This window comes from Rhynchophorus ferrugineus, unplaced genomic scaffold (assembly GCF_030347505.1).
Source record: "Rhynchophorus ferrugineus isolate W39M unplaced genomic scaffold, kcgeb_rfMv2 rfM4, whole genome shotgun sequence".
In the NCBI taxonomy this organism is placed as follows: domain Eukaryota; kingdom Metazoa; phylum Arthropoda; class Insecta; order Coleoptera; family Curculionidae; genus Rhynchophorus; species Rhynchophorus ferrugineus.
Window position 1 is genome coordinate 33,981,575 of NW_027472583.1, and position 27,739 is coordinate 34,009,313.

Here is a 27,739-nt window from a genome sequence, read left to right on the forward strand (position 1 = left end):
AGCCAGATGTTTAGAATCAAACAAGAGAAAGCCTGCTCTACAATAAAAGAAGCTAAAGCAGGTACCATCAAGACATGTATTGGGTCAATTTTTTACCCTCTCCACCACAAATACTACAATTTTTGCAGTTGGAGATAATGGCGGAAAAGCTACAACAGGCAAATGACAATATAAATAATTGAATCCAAACCTGGAGCAGTTCAAGTATAATCAAATCACATAAGCACCAATAGCAAGAAATAATACAAACATTCCATATAACAATAACGCTAAGTATCTCGGAATGAATCTTGATGGAAAACTTCCGGAAGGAACATGTAAAAAAGAAAAAGAGAAAAGTGGAGTTAAAATATAGAAAAATATATTGGTTAATTGGAAGAAAATTATAATTATCAGTACATAATAAATTGCTAGTACAAATTCAATTATGAATGTTCCGCGAAAAGTAATATAAATATAATACAAGTATTGTAGGTACCACCCAGATACTACAGGGCTGATTACTTACACCAAGACTTTCTGATACCAACTGCCACTCTAGAAATAAAGAGAACTGTAAGGAGACATGACAGACTCCATTCTCATGTCAATATCGAAGTAATACAACTCTTGAATAACACCAGAACAGGACGCAGACTCAAAAAAATCAAAACATTTGTTATTGTGTAGTGAGGTGTATTTAATAGAAGAATGAAGAAGAAAGAACACCGTTAATGCATAAACATTATTATTCTATACTACTATAATGGATCCTCCTAGACAAATACCTAGGTTTAAAACAAATTGTAAGTTAGGCAAGGCAATGACTAGTAACAGTGTAATAAATAAAAATTAAATTTACCATATTGAAAATACAGAAGCTCTGAATAATGATGGTGGAGAACTAAATTACCGGTTCTGTCAGTCTGTTCAAAAAAATAAAGAATGCTTGAGTGACGGGCGAATGTGGCAATCGTAAATTAATAATGAAGTCATCGCAACATACGGTCAAGTGTTGAACATATCCATGAACACTTCAAATCAACCGAAATTAAAATCCTTTCATCCAGAATCCCTCCTGTTCCAACCATAATACATTTAAGCTATTACTATAATATATAGGCAATTGTGCCCCTAGACCTTCTGCGTATATTCGCAAAATAAAGATGATTTATTCAGTACGCCCCACACCACAATTGGCTCTAAAAAAGATACAAGAAGGGAAGTATTTCCAACCCTTTAATATCAATGGGTTAGTTATCGTTTCAGACAATGCAACGCATCTGTTGTTATTCTCACTTATGAGTAAGCCTTTTTTGATTGTACACTGATATTTTTCAAGGTTTTCTTAATATTCTGATGCTCTTATCGTAACAAGGGGCATATTTAGAAATTATTTAATTTCTGTATAACAGAAAGATAAACCAATGGAAAAAGATGGGGAATAACGAAAATATTACTCATGATAATCAATATTTAGTTCAGTGATGATTTTTCGTTTATAGAATATTTACGAAGATTTGTGATAAATTACTAATCTGGAACAGTTAAAATCAGTAAATAACGTAAAATACTACATTGTTTTCATATATCACCTCATATCTAATATAATAGAGCCAACAATTTTCTTAATTTTTAAGCAGTAATTAAAAATTGAATAAACTGATTAACAATAGATAACGCATGTTTTTTCAACTAACACATCACCAACATGTCTACGGTCTACAAGTCTATAGTCTACTACTAATTAAAAAAAGAAGAATGTACTCTTTGTAGAACGGTTAGTCTTAGGTCGCTTTAGCAGTGACTATTCCTCGAAAATAACTTACACATTCTGTAAAATTGTAAACACTATCTGCTAATACAAGGTATGCAACTTTACAGTATTTCAAAATTTCTTTATGGATATCATCTGGCTCTGTAACATTCATCATGTTTGGTGTCAGCAGTATTTTTCCTCATCAAAAAGCATGTTTATCATAAATCATACAATAGATTTATCTGATGTAAAATGCCGTATCATAAGATTTGTAATTTGTCTGTGCGTAAAAACATAACCTGGGCGACATGTTTTTGATGAAGATGTGGCATTTACGAGAATACTCCTTAATTTTTAAAATATTTTGTTGATGAGCATTGATTTTTTGTAGAAATATATGGTAAGGTCGATGGAATTTATTCCAAAACAGGGAACTCGTCAAAGAAGAACAAGACACGAAACTATCTCAAAGCTGAAGTTGTATGACTAAGAACAAGAAGTTAAAACTGAACGAAAATCGGTATATTAAGTAGATGATTTGACCGAATTTAACATATAAAATTACAAAAGAACCTTTAAAATGAATCTCCATTCCTTAAATATCTTCATCTCGTGTTATAAAATTGTGAAAGTCCTCATGGTTTTTCATAAATTTTGTTTTAATGCGAATATAATTAAGGCATCACGACGTGCGGAATATGATATCAACAGAAAATGTCTGCGTTTGTTTCACTACGTTTTATCTTTTTATTCATAAGCGACAAGCAATTTGCAGACTAGCACTTCTGCGGGTTCATTGATGGTATAATGAAAGACGATCTCTGACGAAAGCAAAAATAATCGTGCTTCCCACCACTATATTATGTCAGAACATCGTCTAGAGCTCGACGGCAGCGATATTGCCTCCCGAGCTTCAAGAAAACCGACATACACACGTACATTCTCGTCTACGTTCACCTCTAGCTTTTATCCTATTCAAACACAGCCTCAGTGCTTGCGTACTGTTTTTTTAACCCTATAAATGTACTCAATGGTACGAGATAAGGGCCTTTAAAAAGACCCTCAATGAAAAGCGTTTTTATTCATTATCAATGGAAGTAAACTTTTTTTAAATTATAATTGCGTTGCTCTTATTTATGCTGTACTCAGTTGAGATGCGTGGATGCTCTTTTACTTGACGGTTTTTTATATTTTTTCACTGAACCATATTTCTAACAATCTTCAAATTATTTAAATACGCTATAAAAAATGCGTTCTAAAAAAAGAGCTTACTAATTCGTTGTATAAAAATTAAATAGTTCCCAACGTATTAAGTATCATTATATGTATTCAAAATCCAAAGACCCATATGTTTGCTAATTGTTCAAACTATTATAATATTCCAAGCATTTAATTGATAACTGTGAACTACTAAATTTTTAAGCTTTTAAGAATTAGTATGCTGACAGTATAGGATGAATAGGAATAAAATAGGATGAATATATTTAGAAAAATGTATTTATACTCACATTTAGGGCGAGATATCAATCAAAGAAAATTATGTCATATCTATAAGTTTTCGAAAGAAAAAAAAACATAACCAACCAGATTCGCCAAGGCAAACAGTTCCAATTTTTCAAGAGTTGATTGAGAAGTTGAGAAGAGTTAAGTTGAAAAGATTTGTTGATGCATAGCATTAATGATAATGAATACAGTACAACTTATACTAAGAACTTCAATACGAAAAATATATATGATAAACTATAATCCAGCAAAATCATCAATTTTAAAAGTAATTCTGATGATAAGGTTAACATTAAGGTTAATATTAACCTTATTAATAATAAATATAAAAATTTCAGTGTAAAAACCTTTGTAGAATCCATAAAATTGTTTTTCAAAAGCTCTGCTTCATTGATTAGTATACAGGTTATGATACTTATATTGCTTTTCTTAACTATAAAAAATATTGATTGAGAACATATCGATTTTAGATTTACTAGGTATGGTTATGCTTATGCGAATGATACGACAAACTATATTACTCAGCTTAAACGCGTTATAATTTGAACCTACAATGTTATATAAAAAAAGAGGGGGTGGGATAGATTCATTTACGGAGATCATAAGGCTGATCTCTTTTAAATGCACCCAATTAAGAAGAATTAAATTACTCATCAAAGAAAGAAACAGATTAGTAAAAAAACACATATTGACGTTGGAGTACCCATAGATATTGAAATATTTTTGACATAGATTAGTGGAATACGGGCAAAATTCTTAAATAGTTAAGCTTTGTTATACATGTTTTACTGAAAGACTCTCTTCTCAATACCGGTAAATAAGAAAATAATTCGTTACTAGTTTAGAAAAATTACATCCACTAGTAAAAATTTCCGTATTTTAAAGCTCTCTGGTTATGAAATATTATAAAACTGAATTAATATAGATACTTGTTACACCCTATACTTGGTCGTTATTCCTTGTTATCAGGGGAAATGTATCACGAAAGTGATCTCAAAAATTCAGGCACAACAGACAAGTGATGACTTTTACGGTACCAGTTCGCCCACGCCTTCTTTTCAAGACAGGCTGGCGCTACACATATATACATGTATATACGGTCGTACAGCTGACCCTCCCAAACCATAAACTTACCCATCGGCACACCTTTAATTACAGGCTTCCAGTCAACACATTGTAAAGACTGAAAACTGTAATTTTGCTGATGCTTTATCTCAGACAAAATTCACTCTAATGGTATTGATATTAGAAATAATAAATAAATGAATAAATAAATAAATAATATATAATGGATGAAACAAAAGAACATCGAACTCCTACTGATCGAAATCACAAATAAACAATTCCAGTACTAATAGATTAAAAAAACGTCTGCGAGACGAATGGTCAAAAACAATCAAAATTCGATTTGAGTACAGCCTGTCACTTGTCTAATCATCATTGATTAAATAAAGATGCGATAACATCTATAGGAATCGTCGAATATCTATGACGCGTCAAAATTTTAAGGTTCACCAAGGTACGAAGAACTTCTCGATTTGTATCGATATTCTTAACCGCGAGTAGAATATAATATTAAAATTATCCATTATTAATATCTTTAAATGTTTTCTTATTATTATAAAAATCTACTTTTATAATATTACAATTATGAAATATAGAAATATCAATTAAAATTGAAAAATTAAAATATAATGATTAAAAACACCTAAAAAATAATGTTGTTGAATTTCTGGAACCATTGCTTGCCATTATATAGAGGGAATTATGATTATTCTGATTATTAGTTTGGAAAGAAGTATTCTCGATTTGTTTGTCTATATCCAGAGAAACTCTGAAAAACTGAAAATGATATCTTCGAAACTCTGAACGAGCGATTATAGAGCAAAATTAACATTGAACTGCGTGAAAATTAACAAATGTTTCACCATGACAATATAATGTCTTAAATACTCTTGTTTTCTTCTTCCTAAGTTTTTTGTTTCAAAAGACGTTCCATAACGTTAACATAACTTCGATATATCAGATTTATTTGATGACGAATTTCAAAAAAGTATTCGAAATTCGAAAGTCTACTCATTAATATTGTCTAAACCGGAAACAACATTATATCTTTCGCCGAATTAGGGCTGCTTATTGCATTTTTCAAACGTTTCGAACGTTCATCACGTAAGCTATTGAAAAACTGAAGACATGATCTTAGTAGCAGATTAAAATGACCGACTCAGCCATATTTATCATTTGTTGATTTTTCCCCTTTTATCAAGGCTTTGACCGGTTCTTTGTACGCCATATGTAAAAACAGAATATATATTATAGACTGTTTCTAAAGTTGCACACTGTATTAGACATTCGACAAAAGACTCCAGGCTTGTTTTTATCACTATTGCCAATATAATTCTAAACAAAGAAATAGATTTAAACAGTAGAATCCAGAGTTGACAGTCTTTGAACTCAGAGTTTCTAAATGACGGAATAATCACTACATAGTATAAAACAAAGTCGCCTTTTCTGTCCCTATATCCCATGTGCGCTTAAATCTTTAAAACTACGCAACGGATTTTGATGCGGTTTTTTTCAATAGATAGAGTGATTCAAGAGGAAGGTTTATATGTATAAAACATGCATAATATACTAAGGCAACATTGCTAATTTTAGAGGTTTCTAACGTGATGTCGTAAATTAACCTATTTTTTAGGCTTATTTAGCAATTAGCAAAAACGCTGCTTAACCCTACGAGTTAGATCAAATGAATGTACTACAGTATTGTACACCATAAAAAGGTCTACAAAAAAGTCCGCGATGGTATATGTTTATCTTTTAGGGATAACCCACATTAACCATTTTTATTGTTTACTTTTTACGTGGGAAAATGGCTTAATTAAGCAATACGGTATTAATCCTTATCGATTTAAGTACCTTAAATACAGTGTGCAATTAATATAGATCAATATGGTTCCTTACAGCATGTAAATTAAACAAATATTTTCGGAGATATTACAAATTTAAAATTTGCGTTTAAAAATGTGTAATGTAATAAAAATTGTATGAATTTAGATATTCCAAAGATAGCAGGAAATCTTCATAGTAAGTATAGGGGAAGAGGAATTGTTTTACTCCAAATTTAATGCGTGCAGGCCAAGGGCAGTAATGAATGAACCAAAAATACTGGATCGATTTTAATCATGTTTTCATTGAGTGACATAGGCATATATATTTTAAGCCCGTGCAAAGTCGGAGCGGGCCGCTATGTTTTTATATACAACGTTCATATTTTTTCTGTAGTGTATTTAATTTAGTATCAGCATTGCACCCGTGCGAAGCCGGGGCGGGTCGCTAGTATCACATAAATATAACAATAACCGATTTTTATGTTCATAAACTCACAGTTGGTGCTTTTGATCATGGTAATTGTTTCGAACAGCATATGCATAAGTTCCCTCTAGACTTTACTTATCTACCCAAGCCTATGAAACTACGAAAAATGATAATTAATGATTATTCATCAGATTAATAAAAAAACCACAATCCCATGTGGCCTAGTACGCAAATAAACCCAAATACATCAATAAATAAAGCGAGAATTAGACCTTATTGTGTCCAAAAACCTCCACCATATGTTGATCATCCCCAGTCCTCGACGACATCCAAATCTGACCAACATAAATCCAGTTCATTTACACCCTTTTCGATTTAACCAAGTTCTACAAGTCCCCCAATAGTGCCGACGGTAGTGGAGAGGGGGCATCCAATGGAAACAAAGGGGGCATAAACAGTTTCGTATACGCATCGCTGCATTTTTGATGCATAGTTGCCGTTTAAAAAAACGATTTAAAAGGACAGACAAATGAATGATAGTAGGCTGATTTACTCGCTATTGTTCGATGGAGTTTTTTCGGGTTTACATTGGACCCGATCACAAAGGGATCTCGGTTCAGTATGGAGAATGTAACGCACATGTTCGCCAAAATCAATCTGTTTATTGTTATGTTGTTTTCGGAAACTGTAGCATGTGCTACTGTACCCATACTTGAGAACAGATGACGCACACTTGAACATATATATTTTTATATCGTCTAAATAAAATTAACCAGATCTGTATAAACTAAAGTGAATTTTTTCTTAATTACATGAGTATTGACATTAGGAATAATTGTTTATTAAAGTGGTTTTGTTGCTTTTGGTCGAAGATTTTAAATAATTTTCCTAGTATACCATTAAAAACAGTTGGAAAATAATTAAAAGTACTCATAATAAACTTTGCACGTTGGTAAATTATTAAACGCAACATGACAATTGAAATTCATGCTAAATATACTACTTCCCCAGTATGCGATTTTACGATAACCTACATATTGAACGTGCAATATCTGTAAGCACCAATACCCTCAAAAAATATTGTAAAATGTTCATTTAATTATAAAAGTACTTTAGTTCAAGAACTTTTTCATTCAATTACAGGTCAGATTTATTTCAAATTTCGTACCAAAAATAATTTGAAATACGACCAGGCAAATAGATGATTTATAGCATATTTTTATAATTTAGATTGATTCAATTTCCCAGCGACCTACTAAGGCTATTGCCATTTTTGTATAAAAAAGTTTGTTATTAAAATATTTTTAAATATGGAAGAAGTACAACTATCTCCATTTCTCATCTCTCTATCTCTATCTACAAAATCTCCAAATTCAAATTTCATTTGATAGAATATTTTTATAATATTCTTGCTAATTAAGAACTTTGTTTTTAATTCTATTCCAGATGATTGTCATGTATACAACAGCTTTAATTTTTGTTAAATTAAGAATATTAAATTAAATAATAAAAGGTAATGAATAATCAATCATAATCTCTTAAAATGTCCAAATGTATGACAAAAACTATAAAACTTATAAGGAACTAAAATAGTCCTGTATTTAGCTATCATTATTAATAATAGCTAGATTCAATCACTTAAGATGTTGATGTTGAAAAAGTAAAAAGAAACAAAATCGGAGGGAAATAATTATGTATCTCTGCAGCTTCCAGCTTGACTTAGTCGAGAAAAAAATTCAAGGGTATGTTCCACGCAATCAAAACCAACGATAATTATATTTCTTCCCTTAAATATATCCTTATACTCAATACTCACAATTATTTTTCTGAATAGACATGATCCTTTATACTTTTAACATCTATTTTTGAAATGGACAAATGTTCCTGGTGGCACGGCCATTTTGAATCAACAATGACGCAGCAAATAAATAGGACATCCACCGTAAGGTAAAAGACAACAAAACGCGCGATGGTATTGCCGAGATAGCGATGACGAAAAAGGCACCGAAACTATAAAAAAATGAATAAAAAGATGGCAGATAGCAGATAAATCGCGACCGGCCAGCTAGCTGCAACGAAGTTGAAAATCATCATATGTACACCGAGTCCACGGTTGATTCTCCATAGTGATATCATCCATCCTACGTTTTAATTTAATTAGCAAACTGTTTTATTGATTCACTTTATATCTCGTTAAAGAAATGAGCATCTCTCAGCTATGACTAGTATTTCAATATTTTATAATGGATTTTTTAGTTCAGGAATTAATTATTCACATAATAGATTTATTAAAAAATAAATCCATCAGTTTTCCTATAGATATTCTATTTATATGTAAAAAATCATGGAAAATATCAACTCCTTCTGTTATATAAATGGTTCTAATGGCAGGAGCTAAAAATGAACAAAAAACCTTTTGGAATCATTTAAATAATACAAAAATACGTATCTTACCACTAGATTCTTGATGGGTGTAATACGAAATAGTTAGTAGGACTTAGTGGAATAGGCAAATAATGACATATCATGAACTGCTCTCCTACAGCCAAAATTCGTCTGGGTCCAAGTTGGACCGTCTGAAGAAAGTAATCGGCCAGAAGCGTTCCATTTTACCCACCATGAAAGCTATAACGTTTCATCGTCACAATTCCAGGCCACACATATCGATGGCGCCTCGGCGGAAGCTCTGGAAGCTTGATTTGGTGGTTCTTATGCATCCACGTTGTACTTCGAACCTGGCATTCTAAATATGTCAAATAAAGCCTTCAATTGATGATGACACATTTTTATTGTACATCAGTTAACAAATAACGTGAAGTTTTGAATAATTTGGTAAATTTGTTGTTAAAAATATCAATGAATAATGGAAAACACTTTAACGAACCGATTAAATATGTAATGAAGCTAGGGTTAAGCATCTACAATATTTGATTAAAACATTATTTGTATTTTATTTAAGAATTAAAAAAACACTGAATTTAAATTATGAAAATTAAAAATACTATAATGTGAATATCACCAATGTAACAAAAAATACTATAAGAATATGTAAACACATTTCTTGTCACATGAGCCTGCAGATTTCTGAAACATTATGGAATATAACAGTATCGTGTGGAAAGCGCTAGTAACTCGATTCTTCGATTAGACCGTACTTTTTCTCATGTGTCATTACGCTGAAGTCTTAATAAAACTCCTTCAGCTTTTAAGACGTATAGAAGACGTACCAGAAGTGATAATTTGGATTTAATTAACAAATAATATCCTGGTCATTCCAAAAAGTGTAGTCTGGATAAACAAGGCTCGAGTACGTATTGTAAAATCCGGTAAAGCCTATTTAAACAGGAGTTCTTATCCAACCAATCACATTAACCAGAAAATGCTTCTTGCTACAATCTTTTTTTATTAATCTTCGTGATTCCACAATCTGCCCTATTGGCAATAAGTATTTCTTATGTCTATATTATATATACATGGCATTTATTATGGCATATTTATTATATATTATGGCATATTTAGCTGATTAGCGAATACATTGGGATGTACTCTTTCGAAGTATTTCACACATTTATAGGTTTTAGAGGAATAGCATGTTGTATCACTTTATTTGAAATATAGTACGGAGCATCAACAATGGCACGCAATACCTTATTTTGGAACCGTTGAATGATGGATATATTAGTTTTGCTAACGGTACCCCATAGCTGGATTCCATATGACCAAATAGACTTGATTATAGACTCATACAGCAATACCTTGTTATCTAATGATAGCGTTTAGAGAGTATGTGCTTCTTCCAGGTTAGGCGTCGATCTAAGTGCATACCAAGACATTTAACATGCTCTGCTTGGGGGAGTTGACGATGATTGATATTCACTGGTGGACATGTTCTTCTACGCAAAGTAAACGTTACATACGTGGATTTTGTTTCATTGGCTTTAATGCGCCATGTTTTTAACCATAATTGCTCCAGGTGGGTTTGTAGGTTTATTGACGCTGTGACTGGATCTTCATGGGATGCTAAGATTGCTGTGTCGTCTGCGTATATTGCCGTAGTTATTTTTGTGGTAGGCAGATCGGCCGTATACAGAAGATACAGTACTGGACCTAGTACACTACCTTGAGGAACTCCTGAATATATGGGATTTAATTCGGTATGTTCATCGTCTTGACTTATAAAATGTCTATCAGTGAGATACAATTTTAGTAACTGATAATCCGGATGAGGGAGAAGTTTCTTTAGTTTAACCTGCAAGCCCGTATGCCATACTTTGACAAAAGCCTGAGATATGTCTAGAAAAGCAGCCGAACAATATCTTTTGGCATTTAGGTCAGTGTTTATTTTGTTTACAAGTCTATGCACCTGTTCTGTAGTCCCATGCTTATTGCGAAAGCCAAACTGATGTTCTGGATTAATTTTTCTTTTTTCTATTATATAGTTTAGCTTCTTTATGGAATTTCTCGAACATTTTCGAGATTATAACTTATAGGTCGATAGAAGGTCACATCTTCTGGTATTTTTCCTGGTTTAAGAATCATTAATATTTTAGCTACTTTCCAGATACCAGGGAAATAATTAATTCGTAGCATAGCATTAAATGTAAATGTTAATAGTTTTATACCCTTTTCGGATAGTTCTTAAAATTTTACCAGTAATTAAGTCAAAACCTGGAGCTTTTTAATATTAATCTCTCTCATTATTGTTTGTTTAACATTTTTGACCGTTAATTTCTCTTGCGGTAAGTCCCTTTGAAATGGCTAATCTCGAAAGCTAGTTGCTACAATCTTGCCCCATAAATTATGATATAGTAAAATGATAATGACTACAATGTTCAAGTTTTGAATTTCAAATAAATTCTTTATTAACATTAATTCATAATTGTAGTATATTTATATAGCTTTTTTTGGTGACTAGGGCCATGAACCACGATCCTTGCTGCCTGTAGCCTACCGACTGGCGAATTACCAACTTAGACCATTCCAGAAAACATACACAACACAAACATAAATTTACAACCATAACCCAGGGGTACCTGCTAATATCGCAGCAATATAAAGACCGTCCTGCTGCCTTGACAACTGATGCTATCAAACCAAATAATTGACACCACAAAACAAACTCCACTAATTATAGATTATAGAATTAAAAATGATTGTATCAGTTATAAATAAAGTTATTTACATAGAAAATTTTACACACAAAACACCATTATCGATTTGATTGCTTCCGAAGTCACAGCTTAAGAAACATTGGTTATAATAATAATTTAGATTTAAATTCAATTAACTAATGAGTCAGGAATATTTTCGAGACGTCAGCCTCACGGACATCTCTCGTCATCTCCCTCCATCACGCATACCACCCGTCCGGAGCAAGAAATCATAAAATTAAATAACTACCGTTGTTACCCAACAGCAATTAATTAAAAAATTAAGATTATAATAAAAATGTCAGCCCACTGTCGGTCGTAGAATAAATATTGTTCCAAAAGCATAGCGACGGGGTGCCCTTTCCTCGCCGCCTCTCCCCCGCGGGCCAGGTTCTTCAGCTCGCGGTACCGTACGGCCGAATCGAATTTATAGCTTAAAGTCGCGACCGACATTGTTTCAAAGCTCGGCCAATCGAGCTTTCTCAATAATATTCTGACGAGACCCGCGTAGATACCACCTAGGGAGACATCAGATTTTTTCAGGCCCTATCAGATAATCCCCGATAAAAAATGAGCTTGGAGATATGTAGATTTTAATTTAAATCGATTATTGGGACGATATTAATGATGGTGTTGTGATTTCTTCGGGTCATGGATGAACATCGATGAAGTTATGGTCTGTTGTGTCTAGATAACAGTTTGTTAGTATATGTGATGTGTCTTAGCAGAACTGTATGAGATAAATTAAAATATTTTTGTAGTTATATATTACCTAAGATTGGTCAGGGTCAGAACAATCCATATATGCTTTTTTCTTAAATCTCGAGAAGTTGATTTTATCTAGACATGTGCACTTTTTATAAGTATCTATAAATACTTGTGCTACTAGTTCATCTACATCGTTTCTTGGTGACCTTTCACGAGCTCACTCATCCAAAATCATTTTGTGGATTTTTTAAATGTTTTCATCGGTAACAACCTCTTTTGGGCGTATACTGCGTTCGCCGTCTTAGGTGCATTTTACCACGTTTAAAATTAGTATACGAATCCTTGATGGTTGATTTTCCTAGAACAGTATCCGGAAACTCGGCATCAAGCCTAGTTTATGCTTCAACTGTATTTTTTCCGTTCAAAAAGCAATACTTTATCAACACGCGAAATTCCTTTTTATCCATTTTTTTCACAATCACAAAACTTGCTTCACTCAAAATGCTATAATTCACAAAGTAATGATCCGGCAGCTGTCAAATTTATACACGTATCTTTTAAAGGTTAGGGCTAACTAAAGCACATAGGGATTTAATTCTAGTATCGCCATCTATGTGTCAGGCCGGAGACTTTTTAGTTGATCTGTTAATATCGGATACTTTTACTGGTTATAATTTAGCTAAAGCATAAATAATATGTTTTTTTTTCACCAAATATGATTTTTTTTTTAGATTGAAAACCTACGTTTTGTTAAAAAATGTTATATAACACATTAAGCGATCTGTTTTGCTTTAACATAAAAATATTAACTAACTTGTTCACTGAAACAACACTGAAACTCCTAATTGTACTGTTGGACACATTCAGTCGATTTGGTCAACTTGAGTGATCCAGTTAAATATATCATGTTACCTCCTCAACGTTTTTACATCAACATGATACCAAAGTTGAAACAGTGTAACAGTGTAATAAAATAGCTGCGACAATTTCAACTTTATTCAACTATCTGAATTGTTCTTCTTCAATTTTCAACTAATAACCCTGACTAACAGAACATGTTCAAAGATAAAGCATAAAGCTGAAACAGAACAAGTTGTTATGAGAAATTGTTATCAATTGTAATTGATAAATTTCAACAAAAAAAATTCATCGTACAAGCAGAGCTATAGACAAAGTGATTTTGTAACATAATGACGCTTGGTCATATCCCTGGAGACTTACATGCACACGTTTCAATAAAAATTCCTACCTCCCTCCCCTATTCACCAAGCATTACCATTTCCGATGAATACTTGGTCCGATTAATGCCATGATTTGACTTCGATTTTATTGAAGGTACCTGAAAATTAATCTAGTCTCGATCGACAACAAAAATCTTTTAAATCACTCAACATTAGTTCACAGTCTTCATAAATAAGCTGAAATAGAAGTAGCAAAAAAGAAACATCAATATTTATTCATATCTTTAAATGAGGAATATAACGAAAAATATTTCAATGCCTAAGAAATCCTTAATTTCAATTAACTTCAAAATAGTATAAACTTCATTCGTATCGGATGCAGCATAAAGTAAATATTCGTTAATATTTTATTTTTGATAAAAACCTGTAAACACAATTGAAATTGATTTTCGAGTGAGAATATGGACCAGATAGTCTAACAACCAAAACAGAAAAGCTCAGTTTGCACCACATTTTTCTCAAACTAATTAGACGTTACGAGGTGAAAGTTTAAAACAGCAATTTCCCTAGACTTTACTACGATTCCGGTACATAAAAAACAATAATAACGCAAAAATTCGAAATATCACAATTACTATTCTACTATGATCGTAAAATATTAGTTAAATAACTAAATAAAGTCGTATAAAACATGGAAAAGACAAGATATATGAACTAAATATTTTGATAAATGTTATACGAAATAAAAGAAAATGATCTGTTACTAAAAAATTATTCAAAAAGCATAACGGACTCCAACATACAAAATTCCTTTATTTAGTGTTATCCTTAGTGATACATCAAGCAGGTCATGTTCCACTATACTGAATCTCGAATAATCTAACAACGTGCAGATGATTTCTTCGTTCGTTGTGTTTGAATGTACCAGAAGGATTAAGAAGCTCCTACCTCCTTAATTAGTGACAAAAAGTTCTTATCTTTCAACTTCGAATAGAGCTAATGGGGAAGCCACTGAAATAGTGTCCGAACAGAACCTAACGTGTTAGACAGACACCTTTTTGGATGTTGATTATATTACCTAGCCGATAGCTTATAGGTAATAAAGATATCTACATACTTCGAGATGGAATAGAGGTGTGAGAGATTACAACAGGAATAACTTTGGTTAATTTATGCTTGTCCTGTGTCAATGCAATTATTTGTCTGATACCACGCCATTACCAAGAAGTTTTTTTTTTAACCAGTTAACGAAAAACATTATTTCATTATCAAAACAGATTTATCCATCATTATAATTTTTAAATTTATCTTGTATATAAGTTGCTGATTCAACAGAAACGTAATTTATTATATTGGTTAATAATAGTAACTTCTAATCTTCTTGGGGCCGCTAAGATTCTCTGTCTTCGAAATATTATTCACTGTTTTTACCGCTCATGGCAATTTCCCTCACTTAAAAAGCAAACCTTACCATACACTTCTACAAAAAATCGCCTCATGGACTAAAATGTTCTTCAAATTAAAGATGGTTTCAATTATTAAATCTCCGCTAAATTCAGGTTATGCTGTCGACGGATGTCAAATCTTATGAAAAAGCGTTTTACATCAGACAATTCTAATATCGAATCGTTTATCGAAGGCGCCGTGGTTTTCCGATCAATGGGAATTTATTTGTACACCTAATATTTTTATAGTTTTTAACAAACTGTGGTGCAATCGACATGATGCACTCACTTATACATCCTTTTTACTTAATATTAAACCTCAAACACACCTGGATACATAAAAAAATAATCTAGGTATTGCGAATCTGTTTACAGAAAACACGCTTATCATTTAAATTATATAGTACGAATAAGGAACAAAGTAGAAAAAATACTATATAGCCATGAATGAATCCATTCATATGTCAAAGATATCATAACGGCATTGCATTTTTTAAATTCTCATGCTTGATATTTTCTAGAATTTATTCCGGCTGCTGTTGGCGATAGTTTAACTCAAGGATCAGCTGAATACAAACGAGAATATATTAACATACTACATTATAAAGTAAAGCAAGTCAAAAGATGGTTTAGTTTTCCTTGGCATCGGATTATTCAGGTAAATATTCGTTTGTTTTATGCGTTATTGACCTCTAAAAATATAAATAATAATACATTATTCTAAAATGAATAAGCACCAGATAGAACCATTGAAAATAAAATATAATAGTAAAAAATTTGAATGACAATAAATCTATTAACTGGTAAAGGCGACAGGACGATCCACCTACTGTTAGGATAGTCGCGGGTTCGAATCCTGTTGGGGCATGGTCATAAATTTATGTTTGTGGTTGTTTAATATTTGTGATTGTCCTACGCAAGAGTGTAAAATCTGACGAGTAAGATGATCCCAGTCACGCCCGTAACCAGGCTAGGTAAGACCGGATGTCTTCTGGGATAATTTCCAAAGTTTTTCACGCGCTAGTTGGTAGGCTTAATGGTGAGGATCGTGGTTCGGAGCCCACGTTAAACGGTAGGTCCAATCCAGATAAACCTTCGTTGGTAAAAAGAAGACTTTAAAATATAAAAAAATCTATTAACTATTCATCTAAAAATTACAATAAATATAACTTATTAGAAAAATACCAAATATTATACTGATAGATAAAAATATTGTATAATAATTTATGACATTCAAAACTATTAAGTGCTGTCACATAATATTTGATCATTTTCGTAAATTGATCAAAAAAAAATAATTTCAAATCAATCAATCAAATCATGAAAATCATTTAAAAGTGATTTGTGCTATTTACATCGTAAACATCTGCATATTTCAAAGTAGCTAAAAAATAGTATCTTAGTAAAAGAAGGAAATTAAAAATTAACAATATGGCGGTACTACAAGGACGCGAATTGTAGCAAATAACAGAAATAACTGGTCTAGATATCAATTTTCGTCTACAATAGAAACTGTGATGCGTTCAATGACATATATTAGACGCTTAGATTACTAATGCCAATGTTTAAAAATTAATAAAAAAATAACTATATTTTATTACTATATATCTCTATAATGAACATTCTAAATCACCGGTGCCATACATATGAAAATATGTAATATATTTTGGTTATGTTTTGACATTTTTATTTTTTACATGTCCATTTCGATGAGACATAAATTTAGCCAAGATTTTTCTTTGAAAAACAATTAATCACAATACGAATACGGTTATCAATATTTTATGAGATTTAAGGGAATGGAAAGTTGAAACACCGTGATATTATTCCTTGTATTTGCAAGGAATTTTTTTTTCACAGCACTAATGTGTCAAAGAATAGTTTTGTACTAACAGATACTTATTAGGATTAACATAAACTCAATTTGTCATATCAGCTGCAGCTTCTTTAAGAAAACTAGTGTTCTGTTACTTTTTATGAATATCATAAAATATAAAACATATAAGTCTGTATATATATATTCATAGAATTAGCATATAATAAAGAGAACTTCATGTAATATATTTTCTTCATTTCCTCTAATCTATTAAATATAAGAACCAATGTCAAACCTATCCGACTTATTCAAGTTACTCATTTTTAGGTTCTCTTTATCTTCTAAGTATTTAAATAATGTTTCTATTAAAATCAATATGGCGAGACTGAGACCGATCATCATTAACGATGACTGTTTAACTTGTTTAAAAGAAGAAAGCCATTACCTGTCAGAACACCTCTATAACGTCGTAATAATAAAACGGCGTTCGCAGGCGCCATCTGGAGGGCCTTACCGGTGCCGCGTTTAACATTTTCGTCGTGGTTAATTGACGTGGATTTTGACGTTTTATCCTCTACCTTATTTATTATTTAAATATTGATACAAGCCGTGAATTAATCGAACACGGATACGGCCCGATATTCCTTCTCCTATTCCCATCGTTCGTAGTTTACATACGGCTTTAAAATTTATGCCATCGTTACGGAATCAATGATAAATGCCGTACAAAGCTTTTCGATTAGAGCGAAGCGCGCTTTTATGGGTTTCTACTCGTTTGTGGAATTTCGAACATCCTGATTGGCCATCGACGGGCCGCGTTCTTGCTACGCATTGATTTATCGCTCGATAAAAGCATCATTACTCGCGACGCATCTTCATAATCTATATAGGTGAGATGAAAAGGCCCGCCAGAGGTGACTGGATCTTATTTCGAATTGCAGTCGTCTCTGTGACGGTATTAAGCCGAACTAATATCAGCTCGGTCGTTTGTCAGTGTAAAGGTAATTTATCAGAAACGGTTGCGGTTGATGAACGGCTCGCGTTAACTCCCTTATTGTCGCATAACCTCAAGTCATTCAAGTCGCAAGTCAAACACAAAACGATTCTGTACAGACTGAAAAACACTATTTGTCAAACGCGTAATTGGCGTACGATTGATCTCATTATTACATAACCTCAAATTAAATACAATAACGTACAAGTAATAACGTACAAATCACTATTGCTATTAATTAAATGCATACTAAAAAATGTAATTTAGCGAAAACGCAAATTTCTTGAGAATTCTAATAACAAATTTAGTATTACCTAACCTAAAGTCAAATATCAAATTAACCACTACAGATAAATGACAGACATAAAAAATATTACTTGTCAAACACGTAATTGACATGAGAATTGTTTTATAAACTTCATTATGGCATAACCTCAAATTAAATATAACTAAAGTCACTACTGATATGGCAAAAACACAATATATCTATAAGTTTATAAATTTAAGTATAAGTTTATAGATAATAAAAAAAATTTGAGGAAAACGCATTTCTTGAAAATTATTTTCAGAAATTTAGAATGACCTAACATCAAATACAAAATTTATCACTATTGATAAACAAAACAGAACAGACAGAAAAAGTACTATTTGTCTGTTTTATAGATTTTATTATCACATAACCTCAAATTAAAATATAACGCAAATTACTAATGATATGACAAGAACCCAATATATCTAAAAGTTCTTAAATTTAAGTTTTCAATTAAATGGATACTAAAAATGTAATCTGACTAAAATGCAAATTTCTTGAGAATTATTTTGAGAAATGTGGAATTACCTAACCTCAAATTAAAATCACCACTTACGATTGATAAAATATTTGGCCAAAATACAACTTGACCTTATATTTGACATGAGTATTTTTCAAGTTCTAATATAGCTCAGTCTAAAATGTATTATAAAGCCGAACTGTTATAAGAAATGCGTTGTAAATGAGTTATTTTAATAAAAAGTTACCATCACTAAAAAATTAACCATAAAACATACAAGACAGAATATGGGCGCAATAATAACCACGATGTGCATCTTGGAAAAAACAACTGATTTATATAGTACAACATAATTGAATAACTGATCAATTACTTGGTCCTATACTTCGATGTGAACTTGCACAGGACATTGTGACATTGACACAGTGTGATAATTTCTTTTTTTTTCTATATCTGTGTAATATTTTAAACCAAATGTGCTATTATAATGTCATTTCATAGCATTTACGGTAAACGTGTTGTATTTCAGGATGTGAAGGTTGAAATTGCGTGCATTTCTTTTCAAAGGATCCTGCTGTAGCCTAGATTCTTCTTAATAAACAATACTAAGCCTAAGGGAATAAGTTATGAGCTCCTACATAAGTACAGGAAGTTGTATCCTTCGCTTTTCAGATCGGACTCAAATAAGGAAGAGCATTGCTTAACCAAGATGCAATTACTAATTTTAATTTAAATAGTAAGTTTTTTTTATTATGGTTGATGTACATAATTGAAACAAAATACAACACATGTGTATATAATTACCTTAATCTATCGAAATGAATCCTGTCCACGTTAGAATCTTAGAAGAATTAGAAGTACAATTTTTTTTAAGGAAGTAAACTTAGTGCTTTGAAAACTGAAAATTGCAGCAACATATGATTATCACAGTTTCTTTTGAAACAGATGAATATGTGCCTCCAAGTGAAGAGGAACTATACAGTTTCACCAAAAAACCAAAAACTATGAAGTGGTAATATTGTAAGATGTGTTACAAATATTTATAAATTGATAGAATAGATCAAATGCTAAAATTATACACAACATCTAATTAAAATTCCCAATAATATTTTTTATCAACAAACACCAATATTTTTAAATACAATCACTTGTCTGAAGCATTCTCATCAAGAAAGTTTGGTTTGGTGAGTGAAGAAAAATCAATGGAATTTCAAAACACAACTTTACATACATTTTCATATTAAATGTTTTTATAAAAATGAAAAATGAATCATTAATCTTCAATCAAGCGAATATGATTTACGCTACATTTAATGTAATAAAAAAATAAACATTTTATTATATTATCATTTAAAATTATGTTACTGGAAAAATTATTTTTCATATTTCTTAAAAATAACAACTGACATATTGATATCATACTGCTTTTGATATGTTTTGACAATTTTTCATTCAATATGTATGTAGTCGCAAAAGCTGGTTGCAACTTTGTCTATGGGTAATCGCCTTCGTGTCTTCCATATCGTAAACTTAACCATAAAATTCTGTAGAAAACTGATACATGTAAACAGTTATTCATCAAAAATGTAATTGACATATATATTATTTTAAAGCTATTAATAAGTTATAACCAAACAAATCAAATCAACGTTGGCTTGGTTGGCGCAGTGATAAAGGCGACAGGACAGTCCAACCACTGTTGCAATAGTCGCGGGTTCGAATCCTGCTGGGGCATGGTCGTAAATTTATGTTTGTGATTGTTTAACATCTGTGATCGTCCTTAGGCAAGTGTACAAAATCCGACAAGTAAAATGATCCCAGTCATGCCAGTAACCAGGCTGGGTAAGACCGGATGTCTTCTGGGATGATTTCTAAGTTGGTCACTCGCCAGTCGGTAGGCTTAATGCCGAGGACCGTGGGTCGGGGCCCACGTAAACTGTAGGTCTAGTCCAGATAAACCCTCGTTGGTAAAAAGAGACTTTAAAATATTTTTAAAAAATCAAATCAACCTAAACTGCTGAACCCTACTGCTTGTTATTGTCAGAAACCCTGTCCCTTGAATTTTGATAATTTTAATAAAATAACATTAATCCTATTTAGACAGCGAAGGGAGCATCAGTGATATCTTACTTGTACAAAACGTACAGTTGATAATATGACCTCAAATAAAACACACATAACTAACCGCTACCATCGACAAAACTCCATCATAAAAGATCAAGAGCTCTGTGGTCGTTTTTTTTCGATCATCACCTCTCTCGATAATCTCCGAAAGATGACTATGGATTTTCCCGTTGTGTTTGTAGTCTTACTTGCTAATTGAGATTCCCTTTGGGGCGGTTATTATATCGAATGTGGTCTAGTGGGGACTCCGCGTAAGTAGTTTATAATTATAACTTTTAAAAAAATCCATTAAAAAAATTATTGGGTCTCCGCAGAGATAGCCATCGTCGGGTATTGTACACTATAAATTTTCATATTTGACGCCGTCAAGACTTCTTCATCTTGCTCGTCTAGTATTGATCGTTCACTAAGCGTACGTTTTTATATGTTTTAATCTTTGATCTACTCCATCTATGTAGTTTTAAAATTGTCCATATTTACCCTTTCCATGTCACTATATTATCTATTACAGATTTTCTTACATTATTACTAGTGAATATATTTTCAATTTGTTTGTTTAAATATTATATTTTGACGAAAAATTCTGACCATTTTATTCATATCAATGTAGATCATATTTTTCTCTATTTCGCTTGCTAACTGATTTATATTTACCAATTACCGATTTTTTAAATTACTAGTGGATATATTTTGAATTTCAAGACAAAAGTTCAATTATATATCGATATCGAAAATAACGATATAACGGAGAAAAAACATCGATTTTGCAACAACTAGGAAAAATATCGATATTTTACAAATGATATATCGATATTTTCTAGACATTTTAAAAATGCACTAAATATTTAAAATAAAGTACCAATTTAAAAGGTTTATTAAAAACAAATAAAAGGTTTTTTAAATGTTTAAGAAATAGCGTTAATTTTTTTTGAAAAAATATCGACTAACAAAAATATCGATATATCTGTAAAAAAATCATCAGCAAAAAGTATCGATCTACGGTCAGTTAACAAATTAGAGACAATCCCATAAGACATCCAGTCTTTCACACAACAGAAGTTAACCTTCATAACTGACACAATTACCTCTTTGAAGAGGAAAAACTTTGGGACTCAATTAAACGTCTATCTTCAAAAAAAGCTCCAGTCCCAGATGGCATCATCGCAAACCATCTGAACAACCTCACCAGCAAGCAACTTTCCAAACTTGCTAGTATCGTTAACTCCATCCTGAGGCTAAAGCATTTTCCAAAAACTTGGAAACATGCGCATATCGCTGTTAGCCACCAGAAAAAAGCCAAGTCGAAGCCTTCCGACAGGCCCATCAGCCTAATTAGTTCAATTCCTAAACATGCCGAAAAAGTGATATTACACGCTCTAAACAGCTTCAACCATCCATCAGGCACTTATAAAAGGCCGCAAAACTGGAGCCATCTTTCTAGATGTATCCAAATTTTTCGACCAAGTGTGGCACAATGGTCTACGAAGTTTCCTCAAAGCGAAACAACTGGTCTACCGGATTCTTTAATACACTGATACGTGGAAGATCGATTCTTTCATGAAAAGATCGGCGATGCAAACAAATATCTGCAGAAGTCCCGCAAGGTTCACTTGCCCCTGCCCTGTTAAACTTGTACATGGCTGATTTCTCACTTCCCAAACAATCAAATACAGCATTTTATGCAGACGACACAGCTTTCTTTAGCACCACTTACAGTCCCGACGCCATCCGTGACAGACTTCAAACCGAACTCAACCAACCGATTGCGTGGTCCAAATTTTGGCGACTACAAATTAACCCGAGTAAAACTCTGTATTCTGTACCATCGCCGGAAGCAGTTCTATGGAAACTATGGAAAAAGAAAAAAAGGTCAGTTAACAATTTAGAAACAATACCAGAAGACATCTGGTCTTACCCAGCCTGGTTACTAGCGTGACTGGGTTGCTTGTTTCTTGTCGGATTTTACACTGTTGCTTAGAAACATTTAAAAATTAATTTTTATTATTTTTCTATTTTGTTGGTATTTCATGTCGTTATTTATTTATTATTTTTAGGTTTCTTGTTTTTTGTGTTATATATTAAGTTTTGCCTCTATTGCTCAACTTTCTCTCGATATCCCAGTGTGTGCTTAGTACCACCACTGTAACTGTATGTCGTAAAAAATCTGTAATGTTTTTATAATTGGTACCACATTAGCTCCTACTAGCGAAAGAAATATGCTAATGCTCGCTACACCGAGAAAAAAAGTATACGCTGCCGTTCGTAAACAATGAATAAATCCATTCGTAAACTTAGAACAATAATAATCTGTATTTATATCGGCAATTTCAGTGTGGTACCAGCGTTCGTTTCTCGAACCCGTCGAGAGTATCGTTTATTCGTGGGAACAGGTACCAACAATGTGGTAGTTTCAGGCGTTTCCGTTTCGAACCGAGCCGACCCGCTACGAGTCGGACGAGGACGGCCGACATAGCGCCCCCTCGGTCTCGAACGCGTAGAGTTTCGGTCAACGCGACGTTGCCGCATCTCGCCGAATTTCTCGCCGCGTCGCGACTTATACATTTTCCGCTTAGGAACGTCGCGTCCGATACATTTGTCGTCGAAAACTAACCGGTGACGTCGACAGTATTCCCATCGATGCCATTACGATCTTCAGATTGTTTTCACCAATTTCGTTCGTAATTTATTTGAGGTCAAATTGATTAACTGAACGAAACGAACGCTTTGATGGAGGTTAATTGGCGGGGCGACGAGGGGACTGGGCCGGGACGTTATTCCGTGGAGTGCGGTGAAAGAGGGGAGATGCGGCAGATGAGTTTTACGAAAATATGCGCTCGTGAACGACGAAAACCTTTTTTCCCTATTTTTCCTAAATGGATTACAAAAATACCCACAGACCAAATAACCAAACTCGGAGAATTAAAGAATCTCTTTTCTATAAACCTAGCAGTTAAAGCAAATTATCTTTCAGTTTATTTTGCACACCTGAATCCTGCAATTATATTAAAAGATGGTGTGAATTGATATTTTCTCAGTGTCCTTTTTCTTGTTCACGACTTAAGTTTGCTACGATTGCTTGCTTATGCACCTATATATTACTTTTATGCGCAAGAATAACTGAATAGTTAATTTTATTTATTTCAAGAGTAATTATACAAGTTTGCATATTCGGGTCAACTTTTGGACTTGAGTAGATCAGAACGTTTCTCAACGTTATTTGATGCCATAAAATCAGATCCTCAATCCATCTGTCAAGATTAGTTTTCGAGTTCACTCATGGTGGCAGCACTGCGCTCTTATAACGGCTGTCAGCTGACGACGTTGCACTAAACATCATTTGGAACTTGTTTTTATGCTTGAACTTGTGATTGTGCTTCGGAAAGTGTGAAAATGCACAGACAACGTTGCAAAGCCGATTCAAAGTGTTTTTGTTACGTTTGTGGATGTAAACGTGGAAAAATCATGACAATTATCACAAAAAAAAACAAAGACAATTATCACAAAGTTATAACAAAAATCATGTAGATGATTGCTACTTTTGCTAGACGAATATTGTCGATATAAATGTAAAAAAATAGTACAGAATAAATGTCCTGACGTATCATCCGTGTCGAAGCCAGTTCCGCATAGGGATAGTTATCAATTGCCAATTTTTCCAGGTGCAAGTTCAAAATATGGTTCAAGAACTTTGTTTTCATCACTGGCGAGCAATTCACGAGAATGCCATTTCGTTATGGAATAAAAGCCTTTAATTTCACAAAATGAACTTAGTGATTTTAATTAATCTAACCAAAACGCGCTTGCAGGAATGAAAACACCTTTAAATATCTATCAAAGGTTAATTGGATGTGATGGATACACCATATGATCGAAATTAATGGTATTTGTTCATAGATGGTTCTAAGTACAGTTTGAAGGTGGCTCTACTCCACATTGGGAATAAAAAATCATCTATTCCAATTACTCACGGAATACAAACTAAGGTAAGTTACGACACAATGCGAACAATTATTGTGGAGATCTACATGTTTAGAAACAAAATAATTGTACTTAAATTCGTAATGTTAATTGATTTACATATTCATTACAAGTTATTGGTCTATTGGATACAATCGAGATTTACGCCATTCTGAGTAATAATGAATTTATTGAATATTTCGAAAATAGAGTCAAATAAAAAAAACGAACAAACCGTGTACATTATTATTGTATTGTTAACAGTTAATAACCTGATAATTCTCTCGTAGCTGCTCTACGCTACTGATATCGACAAAAAAACGACACTATCAATAACAACGAAAGAAACAGTACCCAGAATATTAGTCAACGATAGACAGGAACCATTTCTCTAGAGCCATAGAGAAAGTATAAGTGGTAGTCAACAAGATCCACAAATGAATCAGAGACTGGAAAATACAGCTTAGTAGCTCGAAATCATCTGTTTCGCTTGGCGGCTTAATAACAAAAACCTAATTAAATCACTTGAAATATGCCCAAATCAATCAAAGATCAAAACTGAACCGGTTGGTCAAATCAAAGAAAGGTAAAGTCAAATATATTGGTTTGTCAGTTAATTATAAAGTCTATTTGGACTTAGGTGTGAATATATGAGGCTACACTAAAACATCAAATCCACTATTAATCCAAGGCTGGCAAAATAAAGTTCTTGTTAAATAAAAGTTGTTATATAACAACAACGTGATGGTCATATAGTTACAGAACAACGTACAGAAAATTAGAAGATTGAGGGGAACCAAACTACACGAACTTTGACACTGTATAAGTGTTAATCTTTACTTTACATTATGTAATATAATTTAATTTTAACTTGGGAAATATACACTGATGTATTTATCCCGCACTCGTTTTGCTTGATTGATGCAAGTACAACAGAACAATAAGTAAAAACAAGTTACATTTACAAGTTAAATTTGTAAATTAAGAAAATCAATACAATATAAGTTGTGATGAAAAAAATCCATAACACCTCGACGATGTCTTTGATTAATTATTTATTTAATTTATTGAATTATTGTTGAAATTAATAAAAATATCTAGTCAAAGAATGTTCCTCTAGTTTCGTGAAACACAACTAACATTAATTGACCTTTGCACCAGCCGTATATGAGTAATATTCTCATGAATCTTGTTATATAACATCAACTAAACATAAAATCATAGCGGATAATAAACACTTATACATATACACACATGTTCATTACTGATGTTATCAACAAAAACTAAAAAAAAGTATAAAATGAACCCATTAATGTGAAAATAAACGTATGAGCTGTGTACGCTGCGTTTTAAAATAAAAGCCAGGCGTAGTATTCGGATTTTCGAGTAATGAGTGACACATGTGACGCACACATGTTGAATATCAACCCCGGATCCTGGGTTCCATCTTGGAAACGGTAATTAACAGAAATCCAATATAACACACATGTATGGTTGTATAAACAGTGGTTGGGCGTTTTCCTTTTTACATGAACCAAAACAACGTTTGATAATTTTCAAAATAACCGGAAAAATTGGATGTTGGGCAAAACAAAACTTTTCTCCAAAGTTCCCTATTGAGTTGTCTCTCTATTACTCTATTAGTTGAGACAATCTTCAGTTCTGCATCCTCTTACACTTTCGCCTTCAAAGGTAGAGTTAAAGTAAGGTTATAGTTAAGTCAGTTAAGCAAAATTCAACGTTCTTAAATTTTTTAAACTAATCATGCCAATTTAATCCACCTATATCAACATGAATACATAACATAGGCAGGTTTTCTTTTAATTAAAGAAGTAAAATACAAATCTAGAAAAAAATGTGAACGGTTAAAACTTGAAGGAGGCCCAATATGATGAGAAGATCGATATACAACTTATTGACGGCATTGAATTTTTTTCGATAGAAAGAAACTTATTTGTACACTCAATATACGAATAATTGGTAAACTATAACTATGTTAAGAAAGCAATGAAATGATAAAATTTTATCAAAAAGCAATAAAATTAATAATTATTTTTCATATTAATATATTTCGCCATATTTTTCTTCTCATAATTACATTCATTGACAAAAACAATTTCTAATATAATACAAGATTATAATTAGTTTTGATTCCCTTTAAAAAGACTAATCACAATTTATAGATTATTAAAGATACGAAAACTTCACATTAATTCACTTCACACTAAAAAGATTTATAAATACTTTTTAATGTATGTGATAAACTGACATGACAAAAATAACGTAAATATTATATTTAAAACCACGAAATATATCAAAATAAATTATAAACACTCCTAGTCAGCGCAGGAAGACGACAACGTAAAATCTATTGCTTTTGAACAGGTAATTTTCAGGCCCTCCAAAATCAAACAAGCCCTACCAAAATAAACAATCCTCTCTGGTACAGAAAGGAAGTCGTCTCTTAACGCATGAACGTTAAATATTTTTCGTACCAAGCAGCAGGTCGAACACACCGCCTTAAATATTCTCGTTTTTTTCCTAAAGCTCATTTTGTTTGATTTAATAATAAAGTTTAGAATGATTTTTCTCGAATATAATAAATATATAAAATATGTTTTATGTACTTCAACAATAATCCAACCATATCCTGTGATATTACTTTCTTTATCTAAATCCCTTCGGATCTCCAACGAAATTTTATCTAGTCATCTTGGCGATGTTCTTTTTTTTCCTACCCAGTCCCATAAAATGACTACGTTCTCTACCCAATTGTGGTTGGAAACCAGTAGTTTAATGAACTGTATTTTATTACATTTGTTTTATTTTTGACAAATTTGTCAAGTGTCCAAGACTTTTTCAAATCACATTTACTTTGGATTAATTTCTCTTTATAAATAATGTTTCAGGGATATAACATATTATACAGTTACAGAAAAAACTATTCAAGTCCAAGTATTTGTTATACGTCTACATAAAACAAATATTTAAAGTAAATCATCTATAAACATATTCATTAGAACTACATATATATA

The 27,739-nt window shown here is 32.3% G+C and overlaps 3 protein-coding genes across 6 annotated transcripts in view; 2 read left to right on the forward strand and 1 right to left on the reverse strand.

Moving 5' to 3' along the window:
• Nucleotides 1-27,739, forward strand: part of CCDC151 (Coiled-coil domain containing protein 151) — a 170,421-nt gene that overhangs the window by 118,685 nt on the left and 23,997 nt on the right. Inside the window, exon 1 of one of the 2 annotated variants that reach the window (XM_076401987.1) lies at nucleotides 15,565-15,701. The exons of the other annotated variant lie outside the window; for it this stretch is intronic. The gene's annotated coding sequence lies outside the window, so the exon portion shown is untranslated. Of the gene's footprint in view, nucleotides 1-15,564; nucleotides 15,702-27,739 lie in introns of those variants that run through there. 2 annotated transcript variants of the gene reach the window in all.
• The window catches only part of N (neurogenic locus Notch protein), a 153,945-nt gene that overhangs the window by 109,210 nt on the left and 16,996 nt on the right, over nucleotides 1-27,739 (reverse strand). The window lies entirely within an intron of this gene.
• On the forward strand, nucleotides 23,475-27,736 carry LOC143195693 (uncharacterized). Its single transcript, XM_076403090.1, has 3 exons — nucleotides 23,475-23,583; nucleotides 24,642-24,730; nucleotides 24,995-27,736. The coding sequence occupies exons 1-3, from the start codon at nucleotides 23,475-23,477 to the stop codon at nucleotides 25,097-25,099; spliced, it is 303 nt and encodes a 100-aa protein (XP_076259205.1). The 3' UTR covers nucleotides 25,100-27,736.

What these genes read in the sequence shown, in the direction of transcription:
- LOC143195693 (XM_076403090.1), top strand. Translation starts at nt 23,475, where the DNA reads ATGGAGGTTAATTGGCGGGGCGACGAGGGGACTGGGCCGGGACGTTAT. An exon ending in TTTTACGAAAATATGCGCTC is followed by an intron (nt 23,584 to 24,641) that starts GTGAACGACGAA and finishes ATTTGTTCATAG; the next exon opens with ATGGTTCTAAGTACAGTTTG. An exon ending in CTCACGGAATACAAACTAAG is followed by an intron (nt 24,731 to 24,994) that starts GTAAGTTACGAC and finishes ATTCTCTCGTAG; the next exon opens with CTGCTCTACGCTACTGATAT.